General features: G+C 49.0%; 1 protein-coding gene across 3 annotated transcripts in view; it reads right to left on the reverse strand.

Annotated features, from left to right (window-relative positions):
- The window catches only part of VWA2 (von Willebrand factor A domain containing 2), a 79,550-nt gene that overhangs the window by 13,746 nt on the left and 51,562 nt on the right, over nucleotides 1-14,242 (reverse strand). For all 3 annotated transcript variants that reach the window (XM_074959295.1, XM_074959292.1, XM_074959294.1), the window contains exons 11-13: nucleotides 12,680-13,261; nucleotides 10,336-10,887; nucleotides 1,760-1,882 (exon numbers count right to left, since the gene is read on the reverse strand). In XM_074959295.1, the coding sequence (XP_074815396.1) occupies nucleotides 1,760-1,882; nucleotides 10,336-10,887; nucleotides 12,680-13,261 (1,257 nt within the window). The remainder of the gene's footprint in view (nucleotides 1-1,759; nucleotides 1,883-10,335; nucleotides 10,888-12,679; nucleotides 13,262-14,242) is intronic.

A 14,242-nucleotide genomic window follows, 5' to 3' on the forward strand; every position in this document is an offset into this window, starting at 1 on the left:
GGCAAATATTGCAAACCAATGACTCCACACAATATAGGGTTAAAGCCTGAGGGCAGCTGCAGCTCCTAAGGACCCTGCTTCAGTCTAGGAACCCTCTGTAAAAACTGCGTCTACGTATTAGCAAAAGACTAATGGTCCGAGTCTCTGCTTCCCAAAGCACTAACTACCTCCCCTCTGATGCTGGCTGAGGTGATCCCCTGACCAAGATAATCCTAGAGTTAGCTTCAAACCCACCACTTCCCAGTGTGAGAGGTGGACCCCTGTTAGTGCACTGCCAGATTAGTCTATGGGGAGGAGGCGTGGGGCAGAGAAGAGGGAGGGTAGGAAAAGCTTCAGAGTCTACTCTGTTCCCTGTCACAGCAAACACAGTCCCATAGCCATGGGCAAAACAGCCCACAGCTCCTTGAAAGAGGTCTGCTCCCCCCCCAATACAGGTGGGGGTGTAGTGGGTGGACCTAGGTACAATCCCACCAGCCCAAGCTGTTCTTCTCAGAGTGGAACTGAGGGCCACATGAGCCCCACGGAGCTGCCAGAGGACGCCACCAACCATTCACCCCTCCCCCAGGTTGTATGTGGAGCCTCTAGATGCATTGAGAAGGGAAAAAACCCAACCGCTGCCATCACCACCACGGTCCCACCTGAACTGAAGGAAAGGCAGAGAGTGGAAAGAGAGAAAAGAAAGGGAGAGAGTGTCACTTGTCACAGGATGTGGCAAGGAGAGACCCACAGGTGGCTAGAGCACGGGCGGCCAAACTGCGGCTTTTGAGCCAGATGCAGCTCTTCTACAGTTAAAGCGCAGCTCACAGAGCCCCCCACAACCCAATTTTCTGCCTACCCGAGCTCGGGGCTTCTGCCCTGCAGCGGGCTGGTGGGGCGAGGGGCTTCTGCCAGAGGCGACTGGTTCCTGATGAGAGTGGGGGGTCACAGTTTAAAGGTTCACCCCCCCCCAACAAGTTGAGTCATGCCCCTCCATCACACTCTCCCCTTGACCTGAGTGGTCGTCCCTGCAGCTTCCAGCTGTTTCCATGGCCTCTCCCCACGACTGCAGCGCCCAGCTGCACCATGTGACTGAGCGGGGCCATCAAATCCTGGCAAAAATCTGGAGGGTGGCATGTGACTCCATGTGCTCTCCCCCCAGGGTGTCACATAAGGCTTCTGCCCAGCAGGGAGAGGGATCTCGGGGCTTCAACCCCCACAGGGTGTCCTGCTTCAGCAGGAGTGGGGCTGAAGCCCCGAGCCCAGACAGGCACCTCCTGCGGGGCTGAAGCCACAAGAACCCCCTCCCCACAGGGCAGAAGCCCCTACCCCACCACTCCACCGCAGGGCTGAAGCCCCGAGCCCCAGCAGGTGCGCCCCAGCTCTTGAACTTCTGAAGACCGTTGTTTGTGGCTCAAAGGGTCAGTAAGTTTGGCCACCCCGGGGCTAGAGGAAGCAGAGGACGTCTGCCAATCCGTTATAAGGGGGGGGTCTGTCATGAAAGGAGCGGGAATCTTTGCTCCTGCAAGTTGTATTTAGCATTGTGTTATGTGAGCCGCATCCAATACTACCTCTGTGGCCCTGAGGATGTCACATGGGCAGCAGCTCTGCGCTGATTGGGCTGCAAGCGACCTGCGGGCCGCAGGTTGAGAACCACTGCTCTTGACCATATAGCTGACGCTCCGGCCCCACCCTTGAGCTCTTAGCCCTCTGACAATGTGCAAGCCTCGACCTGCACTGCCGTCTGAAATTCACTGACTGGTTCCTGTTCAGCGAGCCTTACTGCTTTCACAGTGCGGTCCTTCCCAGCCTCGGCATTCACACCGGTAGCTTCCATTCCTGAGAACGCACACTCCCTCATTCAGGCACGGGTTAGGTTTGCACAGGTTCACTGGGTGTTTAGCCTCTGTAACAGAGAAAAACACAAACAGAATGGCAGGCTCTGGCACATTACACAATATTAACTTCTCAAACCCGCCTCCGGCGTGAGCACGTTGGCATGACAGTAAATGTTGCTCTTGCAGGGAAAGTCAGTTGGATTTACAGAAAGACGTGGAAGGAAATAAAATACTTGAATGGCTGAGACCCAAGCCATTTGCAGTGTTGTTGTGTGTACATTGTAACAGCAAAACACCATCAGTTAAAGTCTAGAAAAGGTCAGGGAAGAGGATTTACTTTACTAGCTGTCCTGAGTAAGAGCCTGGCATGGCTCCCACTAAGGCAAGGGCATCGGGTCCACTAACAGACACCCCACAAAACAGAGTAAGACGTGTTTCCTGTCCCAAACAGCTTACAGTTGAAAGCCCCAGTCCAGCAGTCAGATGCATTAGCACAGAGCCCAGAGCTCCTGCACAGGAACTGAGAGAGACCACACAAGACATGGGACAGCATCTTAGATTAAAAAAAAAAAAAAAAAAAAAAAAGAGGGTGGAGAGATTATTGGTAGAAAACAAGGTGGGAAAGATTTCTGAAGAAATGGGTTTTTAAAGGGGGATTTGAAGGAGGAAAGTGTGTGTGTGAGAGAGAGAGAGAGCGCGCAAGCGCCTATCAGCTCTCCTAGCATAGCAGACTACAGCTGTCGGCAAGCCTCAGCACTTTTTGTGCCATTTTTCTGTAAAAACACAGGGTTAAGCAGCAGCATCTTAGAAGAATCTTCTTGTACCATGACTGGCATTTCTGCAATAGTGTTTGGAGGCATGTGAAATTCCTCAGCTTAACAATTAAGTGGCTTAGAACGTGGGTCTTCTAACCACATCACTTTTGTTCTCTCACAACTTGGGTGCCTGGTAAAGAGTATAAAAATCAGTTCCTCTATCCCCAAAATTGGCTCATTTGGATGCTATTTTCTATCAGGATTGTGTCTAAATAGTTAGCTGTCAGAGCAACTTGGGATCCCATTCATGAACTCTCCAGGGAAGGTGGGAGGTAATGCAAAATACTGCAATGCAAGTCTCTGCCCTCTACGGGATGGAATAAGAACTACTCAACCACATGGCATAAGCACCCTTTCCCTCACCCTGCATCGGTCTCCAACTTTCTTATTCCAGAAAACCGAACACCCCTGCCCCACCCCTTCCCTGAGGCCCTGCCCCCTTTTGAGGCCCCGCCGCCCGCTCACTCCATGCCCCCTCTGTCCCTAATCCTGCAAACAAACGAACATGAGTATCTTTACACCTGTATGTAGTTCCGTTGAGTTGAACGGGACTACTCACATGTGTAAAGTTATTCACATGCGGAATGAGAGCAATAGTCCTCCCTCTGCTCCATTTCAATCCCAGCAATAACATTAATTTATAGACTAAGACCAAAAGGCACTAATTCTAGTCTAACCTCCTGGATATCGTAGGCCATTAAATTTCGTCCCATCGTGCATGTATTGAGTCTAATAACTTGTTAAATAGCTAATGTTTGGCTAAAGCATACCTTCCAGAAGTGCATCTAGTCTTGATTTAAAGACCTTATGAGATGGAGAACCCACCACTTCTCATGGCAAATTGTTCCAATTGTTAATCACTCTCACTGATAAAAATGTGTGCCTAATTTGAATTTTTTCTGGCTTCAGCTTCCAGACTTTTTTTATGCCTTTCTCTGCTAAATTAAGGAGCCCTATAGTATCTGATGATGATATTTCCCCATGAAGATACTTCTACACCTCTCAGTCATCTCTCAGTCTTCCTTTTGATAAACTAAACATATTGAGCTCTTTCAGCCTCTCATGGTAAAGCATTTTCTCTAGTCCTCAAATTATCTTTGTGGCTGTCTTCTACACCCTCTCCAACTTTTCACCATCCTATTTAAAACAGACACCAGACTCAGATAAAGTATTTGTTTCACCAATGCCATATACATATACTCCTACACGCTGGTGTTGCTCTCCAAAATGGATGCATGATAAAAGGGTGAATAGGTCAAAGTGAATTTAAGCTTCAAATGCAGGTGAGTCAGACAGCTAGTAAGAATATAACTTGTAAAACAGAAATTGGGGAACTATTTTACTTTCTTGGAGGATAATGGGCAATCCAAAAGGGATACTAAGAATTTGCTCCACCCTTAGCTCTATTTGCTTAATAACTTGTCAGATATTGCTCTTGTACAAGTACAAAACCTGGAGTTGTTCATGTCACATCATCCGTATAAATGTTTCGTATAATGCAACATTGGTGCAACAGTTCTATTCCGTCTCTGAGAAAGTGGACTACAGTTCATGTTTGTCAATGGTGGTAAATTGTGGAAATGATAGACCAATAAATATATTTTGATTTCATAAATGCCTATATTGTAATTTTGTGTGTGGAATTAGGACCACACATTATCACAGCTGCAATGGGTCCATTAAAGGCCCATTCCTGAAGCCCAAATACAAATCCATAGAGCACAACCACTGAAATGCACACCTGTCCAGATACCTATATAAATAAATCTGTACAAACTGACTCCCACACCTACATGCAGATACACACGTGTATTCATGTGTACACATGTAGCATGCACTAACACTTATACTTCCACATTATTTATTATTACAATTGTTGTTTTGTGCCTAGAGACCCCAACTAAGATCAGGGCTCCAGGGTGGCAGGTGCCGGACATGCACATAAAAAGAGAGAGTGTGCAACAAAGAGTTTATAATGTAGCTAGACAAAGGTGGGGAGAAATGTCTGATACATTGGCTCTTCTGCAATTACTAGTCAACAACATTCACTTTTTAAGAAATAATACATTTCTTTTAGAGTTCCCTTCTCTTTTAAACACTTGTTATGAAATGAAAACACACATATTTTATATCATTTTTTTCACGCACAAGCCAGCAAAAGGAATAAAAGTCAAAGAGTTAGGCTGCAAATTTTATTCACACGGGTATACACACATGTGGCAATACACACACCTCCCTACACAAAGACACACAGTCTCTTACACACATACAACGCATACATGCACACACACACTCGCCTACACAGAGACACTTTTTCATACACTTTTCCAGGGGCTGCCTAAATCACCCAGCCGGGAAGGGAGGAGGGTGGGCTGGAGGGGAAAAGATGGGTTGGGGGTGGAGGAGAGTGGATGGGGGAGGGAAAGAGGCCAAGAATGAGAGCAGGGTGTGAGAGGGGGCAGTGAAGGAGAGAGGAGGGGGTGTGGGGGGTATGTGGGGTGGATGGGGATGCAGGGGGAGGCAGAAGGCTACAGGTGCATGACAATGTGGGGGGCACAGGGGTGTATAGGGACATAATGGGAGTGCAGCAGTGTATGGAGGTGAATGGGTGCACGGCTGCAGGGGGAGCGAGGGACATGGGGGTGGCGGCTTTGGCAGGTGGAGAGGATGGGTGGGAGAGTACTGTAAGGGGTACAGGGCTGGGATGGGTAGGTATGGGGGCAGGACGGGATGGGACGGGGGAGGGATGCAGTGACAGGGGGATGGGAGTGCAGGGGGTGGGAAGTGGAGGGATCCAATGACAGGGGGATCAGGGTGTGGGGGGGTTGGGGCAGGGAGGGATGCAGTGATGGGGGGATGGAGGGTTGGGGCAGGGAGGGATGCCGTAACAGGGGATGGTGGTGCAGCCCCATTCTCAGCATTCTGAGACAGGGATACACACACCTCGAACTCCTGGGTGCCGGCAATGGGGCGACAGACAGACCGTGGTTTGCCTCAGGGCACGTGCCACAGCTGGAGCCCAGCCACACGAGGAGCGCGAGGAGAAGAGGGCCGGCAGCAGCTGGACAGGTGTGCGCTACGCGACCCCTCAACAGCCACCTTCTGAGCGTGAGTCGCGCTAGTTCCTCCCCTGCCCTGACCCGGCCAATGGGAGCTGCGCCTCTGGGTGGGGCAGCACCCGGACCCCCTGCTCTGGCTGCCCCTAAGGCTAGGAGCTGGACATGCCAGCTGCTTCCCAACCCAGGAGCTGTGCAGCATGGTGGCTGGCGCCGCCAACCGGATAGTCAACGGCCCGGTCAGTAGTGCTGACCAGAGCCGCCAGGATCCCTTTTTGACCAGGTGTTCCAGTCCAAAACTGGACACTTACTTAGTCACCCTAATCTAGCCAGTAAGCTCTTTAGGGCAGGGGTCCTTTACTAACTCTGTGTTTGTACAGGGCCTAGCACAATGGGGCACAATTCTTGGCTGGTGCTTGGGCATCGTCACAATAAATATAATTAGTAATAACTACACCACTAGCAGCCACTGGAGAATCTCCTTTAGCTCAAGTGAGGAGAGGCTTAGCTTTTGAAACAGAAAAATCCTGCATTCAATCGACATTCTCATTAGGAAGATCCAAATGGCCACGGTGAAGTTCCTTGACAGGATTTGTTACCGTACACGTGTCTGTAACCAGACAACGTCTGCATTACAACAGACACTATGTGGATTTCTACTGTCCAGCCAACTGTCAGTGGCACATCCTTTAGCAGAAGATTAACATCAGGATTCCAGTACCAACGTCCATTATTGTGACCATTATTTAGGTTTTACACTGAACAATTCACTGATCTGCTCCATCTGTCCAAGCTGGGGTCAAGGAATCGGGGTGGCGGGAGGAGTGTCAAAGAGTGCACTGAAAACACTAGCCTTTGATCCAAGCTACCTTTCACATACTTTTATCATCAGAACCCATGATTTTCCTGCCTTTACAATCATCACATGGCCTCTGGTTCTGTTATAATGTCTCCGGCTTTAAGCAGAAGTTGAAATGATAGATTTTTGTCTGTTACACTGTCCTTGTCCCCAGCCTTGCCCCACAAACAATAGTTACCAGCAGACGCGAATAACAGCTGCCATTCAGGAGATGCTGTGTTCCTGCTCTGTAATCATGGACTTTTGCCACCTTCTCTTCTACAGCCAAGACCTATTGAACACTTAAGCAAAAGTCTGGGAGCCTAAGTGGAATTTCCCTCACACGTAGACCCTATCAGCCTTCTCTGAGCATGGGAGAATTTCACCCTTAATACATATTTCTCTACTGCACATCAACTGCTATTAAAACTGCACAGAGAGGTCAAGATTCCCCCTTGTTTCTAGTAAAGTGCTATGCCCTAGGAACATCACCCTGCACTGACCCATGATCACCCTGTGGCTCTCTCTCTTTGTATGCCCTATATTAAGCAGCTCTGGAGAAGGGGCACTTTAAGGCCACTCTGTACTCTGCCACCCACAATCAAAGAGACAAGGTAGGTGAGGTAATATCTTTTATTGAACTAACGTGGGTGAGGTAAAAGATGTTATCCCACCCACCTTGTCTTTCTAACAGGGACCAACATGGCTACGACCATACTGCATACCCGCAGTCAAAAGTCCACTCTCCTCTGGTGTATTGAGAATTCCTGAGGAATTACCGACTTTCCCAGTCTCTTGTCTTTAAAGGGCAACTGAGTGAATAGAAGGAGCTGACTAGGTCTTTAAGGTCGCACTGTTACACGCTATGCAAACATTCCAGACTCTCGGCAGGGAGGAATTTGCAGGTTGTGTCTGAGAAGGTTTTCATGTTGTCTCAGTCCACGGAACATAATTTTAATTGTAGGAATTCCCAGAAGTTTGTTCTCATGTGCAAATAGAAAATTAGCCATGCCCTGAGCACCAATTGTTTCACATACTAGCCAGTTCAAGTAAACATCATTTTCCTCTTGGGAACTTAAGCCATTTCATTTCTTCAGTGGGGGAAGCATGACTCACTTGTCTTGTGGGGCATCCCTTCATCTTAGGGACTACAGTCTCCCAATCAGACACCTCCACTCCGGGTCAAACACTGAGGTCTTTACTTAGGCAAACTCCCACCAAAGTGAATGAACTGACCCTGAAGGTCAGGAAAGCAATATAAATACTCAGCACACAGAAAAGAAAGAGACCCCTTGTTTTGCAGCAGGGACCCACAAAATCCATTGCAATCTGCTTCCACCCCACCTACCCCAGCACGCTAGTGATTCACCATAAAGCTGATCAGAGCCTCCTCAATCTGCCATGCCCCCAAAATTCTTTCTGCATCATCACATTCCCTTCTCTCCCCCACAGACAAAGCTGGGGAGGATTTGACAGTCCTTTTTTCTTCTTTCCCCTAAGCATTAATTAGCGTTTAACCTACCTCCATTTAACGCCAGCAAGACATTCCTAAGGACTCTACTCGGTAAACAGAATACATTGACCCTTCTAAGACGAGCTGGTTATTATGTCTTTGCAGCCCACACATGATAACTTTCTGATGGGCCAACTTTTAAGCTCTCTCCCCCGTCTTGGATAAAGGCAAGTGCATCTTTGAAGATGAAACTTGGATCAGCTGGGACTCTTTTGATCTTGGATGCTTTCAGACAATTACAGAATGTTCCTCTGACCATCTATAATCATTTCAGCCTAACCGCCTTCCAAGTGGAAGAGTTTAATCCCATTTCATCTCGACTTTATCTGCTCATAAAACATTAGCACATCTGCCATCTCTCTTAGCCAAGGCAGTGCTTTGAAAACGTTGTTCATTCCTTCCAGAAAAAGAATTACCCAATAGAACCATTTCCCATCTATCGAAAGGCTTGACCTTTAAAGCAGTTACTGGGCGTAGAAGTGTTATTCTATTTGGCTAGGCACTTATATGGCCCTCATCCTGGTAGTAACTGAACACTTCCCAAGTATTCAAGGATTGATGGCCATAACATCCCTTCAGGGAAGAATTATTCTCATTTTATAGACAGGGAACTAAGGCACAGGGAGACGAGGGACATTTGCCAAGATCACACGGGACGTCTGTGGCAGAAATGGTAACTGAGCCCAGATCACTCAAGTCCCAGTCTAGTGCCCTAAACTCAAGACCATCCATCCTACCTAATCGCCCTCATTTTTCCATATTCAGATGATGATAAATATATCTGCAGATCTCAAAGCACTGGATTTGCCTGTATTGGCAACAGGGCTTCATTATAAAACAGAGAAATGGCAAGAAGATAAATTGAGTCTCACCCTGTATAAATATATGCCATAGAAGGGCCCAGTGCTGCAAGTTGCTGAGTAGCTCCTGCAAGCAGCACTACTGACTTGCTCAGCACCTTGCAGGATCAGGCCTTAAATCATTTCAATGGAGCTGCATGTGTAACCCACACACCTCCTGTGTGTGGTGTTCTCTTCCATCTAGTGGCAACGAGACCACTTAGAGAGAGAGATTAACGAGTCTGCTGTACAGTCTTAGCTAACAGCCATATGGATTTTAGCTCATGCGGTAGAGGCTCAGGCATTTAGCTCTAGAGATTCCAGGTTCGATCCCGCCGGCTAACAACCGGGGTCTGTTGAAACTATGGCACTAAACACATGGGTATAAACATCAAGTACCTATGTATATTCTTAAAACTAATTTACAGTCATCACCTGTATTCTTCCTGCTTAATAAAAGCACCTCTAACTCTTTAGATCACCTGTGTCGTTACCTTTACACTTACCTGTACATCTCATAAGAAAATACAAAGCAACAGCTTTTTAAAAACACCCCAGAAGGCTGAAAGTTATTCCTTTATCCCCCTTCCTTTGATCATAAAAGGACACCGTTCCATAGTTAGCAATGGGGGCCTTACCCCGGCTATCTGGGGGATTGCCCGATTCAGAAAAATAAGGAGAAAAAAAGACGACGAAGAAAATAAATTTCTGTCCATGTCAGGTCCACGTGCTTATGAAGGCTCTTAATTTAATGGAATAGCCCTTTCTATGTGTTCCCCCTTCTCCAGTGCCCCAGGCTGTGTGCACGTGAGCCCTCAGACAGCAGCATTTCACTGAACAGCGGAACACTGAGAGCACTCGCAAAAGTGCCCCTAATAACGGGGACCGTTTGCAATGAAGGCAAGTTACAGTCGCCCCACCTAAATGTTCGACCTAAAGCTACCAGGGTTAGTTAGTGGCCAGTAACCACAAGGGCAAGCAAGTCAGCCGTGAGCAGCAAGTGGACAGGGGACAACAGGAAGGAAATGATGGGACTGCGCCACAAGTTTCAGATCTGGATCCAAAGCCTGCTGAGATAGAGGACTCACACGATCAGGTGTTGGAACCTTCCTTGTGGCTCATAAGGAACTTGTCACCAGGTGCTTTGGAGTACGTCCCCTCTTCGTACCCCCAGTAAGAACATTGCATTGGATACCTTGCAATGTATGTAGTATGTGACATCCTACGCATTTAAAGCAAGATTTAAACTCTCTTGTGCCTCTAACACACAGAGTGAAGCTGATTTAACCCAGATAGGATTACAACAGGCAACCACAACTGGCAAAGTAGCCAAACCAAACCTCATGGACTGGACTGGGGCTCAGTGAGATCCTTGGGTTTGTCCGTTTTATAAGGCTTCTAACAGCTGGTTTCTGGGTGCAGCGGGAGAACTGAGAAAGGGAGGCCAAAAGCCATCTCACCTTCACATATTCTTTCCATAATAAAGTCTTTGTAATTGTGCAGATCACCATAAGATGAAACGTGGACCAGGTAGTTGGGAGAACCGGCAATCCTCAGCAGCGTCTCCCTCCGTACACCCCCAATCCCGACAACAAACACCGACACGCCGTTGCTCCGCAGCTGCTGAGCTGGAACTACTGCATCCTCGGTGCCGCTCCCACCCGTGATCACAACCACGGCCTTGCTCACCCCGGGCCTCGCCCCCTTTGGCACGGTCATGACATCATCATGAATGTGCAGCAAGGCTCTGCCCGCGGAGGCCGAGCCCCCAAGGAAAGGCGCTTGGCTGATGGCTTGAAAGAGAGCTGAGCTGGTGACGTGCGCGTCCAGGGCAAATGCAGTGCGAGCCCTGCTGCCGTAGACCACGAGGCCGATCTGGGTGACGTCCCGATCGATACTGAACTGCAGAGAGCTGCTACTGACAAAGTTCCTCACCCGCAGGAAGTTCTCCCTGCCAACTCCAGCTGAGGCATCCAAGGCAAAAACCAGATCCAGAGACTGGGACTGGCAGCCTGGAAAGGAGAGAGCAAACTTTAAGCCTTTCAGAATATAGTCATTACTGACTGAGCAAAGCAGAGGAGCCACCTCCCGTAGGCAAACACATCACTACTGGGCAGTAATGAACTGCGGCATTATGAGGAATGGCAGATTGCAATTTACAATTCATTGTTACAGGAATATACAGCCCCCTCGTAATGAGCAGCTAGAGAAGATAATCCCCAGCTATACAATCAACACAAGCGCTACTGCATTAGATTATATTTCTAGTTTCTTTTCACTTGTTACACTGGTTTGAGCAAATCCTTAACCTTGAATGGTCTCTTACTATATGTGTTAACTACTTATGCTGATCAACCTGTTTCACCTCATATTTAGCTGTTACTACCTGAGTACCTTTCCCAAATGTGACAAAGAGCTCTGCCTAAGCTCGAAAGCGTGTCTCTTTCACCAAGAGAAGTTCGTCCCATAAAAGATATTACCTCATTCACCTTCTGTCTCTCTGTACCAAGGGTATTCCTTTTTCAGTCAGAGGCTTGGCCCTGTGGTCTGAGCCCATAATTGGAGGAGCCAGGACACTCGGGTTTGATCTAGGCTCAGACAATGACTCCCTGGGAAGCTTTGGGCAAGATACATACCTTCTCTGTGCCTAAGTTACCCAATCCATAAAATGGAGATCATAATTCTGACTACCCTCACTCTGAGGGGCGTTAGAAGGATTAATTTCTTATGGCTAGACTGTGCCGTTGAGGCCCTGTCACAGAGTGGTCAGCACTTCAAGAGCCTCACCTGTGTCTGATGAGCTGCCCCCCAGCTAAAGCAGTGAAGCCAGGAATCAGGTGATAGCTTGGAGATCACCTTGTCCTCATAACAGGCAGCAAATAGCTCGTTTGAGCTAGAGAACTGCAGGGAACAGGGAAGGCTCCTACAGGCGTCTCTGAAGCAGTGGAAATATCCCAGGTTATATGTGGCTCCCAGGCAGGCAGCCTGTGGAGCGTAATCCTGTAGGGAGTCGGTTAGGAAGAAGGAGGGAGCAGAGAGGCTTGCCTTGATGCCCAGGTAGATGTACGGAGTAAACAGACTCCTGCAGAAGGGTCTGGATCAGAGGGGAAGTTCACGGTTGAGATGTCAAACTTGTGTTAAACAGTTTTATTTTGAAGAAATAACACTGAGTCCCTGAAGAAAAGGGAGTGAAATCCTGTGACTGGAGAGCGTTCTTTGGTGCACCGACCAGTGAAATAGTTCACCAGCTTCCAGGCCCACAAGGCGGGGGCAGACTAGAGCCGCAGCGCCCCAGACGAAGCTTGGATGGTGCCCTAGGGGCTCCATTTCCTCCCCCTAATCCCCACCGCAGACAGAGAGTGCACATGTTGCAGTTTACCCCTTTCAGCGGCACATAATACTTGATCCATATGAGCCACCCCATACCACTAGCCCGCTGGCTAGCCAGCTCTCTGGGAGTTGGGAGTGGACCACAACCCGTCCTTACCGTTTTTTGATTGATTTGTGCCTATGGGTGCCCGAGGAAGCAGCAGTCTTAGACACCACAGCCACCCTTGCAGCTGGGGAACATAGGTCTTTGCACGGGAGGGGTTCAGTGCTTTCAGCCTCTCTAGTCCCTGACACAAGCCAGCTCTCAAGGTCTGGGGAGTGCTCTGCCGATTATGGATCAGTATCACTGGATTCCCTACCATTGTTGTGTGGGGGAACCGAAATTCATTCTTTTAACCATCCTACTCCTTAAATCTTGAACTCCCCTGAGCAGTGACTCTGCCACTGCACTACAATCTATAGCCACGGCCTTACCTGGATGACTGTCTACGCTGCAGATTTTTTTCTGCAGCTCAGGGATCTTGTTGAACAGATCCGAGGGGTTGGAATAGACAACCGTCCGCTTTGGATTCCCAGTCACGTCGTCCAGCTCTGCTCTTAAGAAGTTGCTGCCCACGCCAATTAGGAAGAGCCCTCTGCCCCTGGTATATTTAGCTGCTTCTACCACAGGATCCTGGGACTCCGAATCCGTGAGCAAGACAACCACACGCGGGAGATCGTCGTGAACATCCGCGAAGGCCGGAGCACTCTTAAAGCCATGCTGCGCGACATACCGAAGGGCTTTGCCGGTGAAGGTTCCCCCTCCACTGAAATGCATGGTGTCAACGCTCTTCATGAGACCGAGCACATCCTTGTACTCGCCCACTTTGATCGGGATCCGAACATCATTGCTGTACTGGGCCACTCCAACGTTTGCTGGGGAGTCTTTGCTCAACACTGCCCAAATGAACCTTTTCAGGAAGGCCTTGTAGCGCAGGAATCCCTCCAAGGTGGTACCAGATGAGCTGTCCACCAGGAAAAGAAGATCCACGCTGCACTCCAGACTCAGCTTCGGTGCTGAAAGCAAAGGAAGTGAGTAACTGCATGTAATGCAAAAAATAAGCAAGCACATCATGTGGGTCTCCTGCAATCCCAATGATCTGAAGGAGAGAGAGAATGCACCCCAGAGCCTCTCTGTCAAGAAATCAAAACAATGTGTTGGGCAACATGTTTTGTACAGTAGGAAAATCATTCCTCAGGACGCCATTCGCTTTGGTAGGATGCCACAAAAACCTCAAGGGGCTGAGGAATACGTTGCAGGAAGTCATCCAGTGGTTAGGGCATCTTTTGATACAACTTGAGAAACCTTAAAGGAGTCTGATCTCAGAAAATGTGGAGCACCCACCCCTTTAAGGTTTCTCAAGTTGTATCAGAAGATGCCCTAACCACTGGATGACTTCCTGCAACGTATTCCTCAACCCCTTGAGGTTTCTGTGGCATCCTACCAAAGCGAATGGCATCCTGAGGCATGATTCTCCTCTTGTACAAAACATTCTTGGGCACCCAGAATCATTAATCCCTTCTGAAATTCCCAGCCCATATGTGCAGGGAAGTTCTTCAGGGATCTAAGGGAGGAGAGGGAAGGGGTGCGGAGCCAAGGCACAGATATTTCAGCTGTCCCCCTCCTTCAGCAGGATCCACTTCTCATGCCCTGCTTCCAGATTTCCCCGCATACTGAGATGGAAGGAGCCCCAATGAGGCTGTAGATGAGGGGTGGGCAAACCTTTTGGCCCGAGGGCCACATCTGGGTATGGAAATTGTATGGTGGGCCATGAATGCTCATGAAATTGGGGGTTGGGGTGTGTGAGGACGTGAGGGCTCTGGCTGGGGGTGCGGGCTCTGGGGTGGGGCTGGGAATGAAGGGTGGGTGCAGTAGGTTGCTCCGGGCTGGGACCGAGGGGTTTGGAGGGCGGGAGGGGGATCAGGGCTGGGGAAGGGGGTTGGGACGTGGGAGGGGGTCAGGATGCAGGCTCTGGGCAGTGCCTACCTTAAGCAGCT

This window comes from Natator depressus, chromosome 7, assembly GCF_965152275.1.
Source record: "Natator depressus isolate rNatDep1 chromosome 7, rNatDep2.hap1, whole genome shotgun sequence".
NCBI lineage: Eukaryota > Metazoa > Chordata > Testudines > Cheloniidae > Natator > Natator depressus.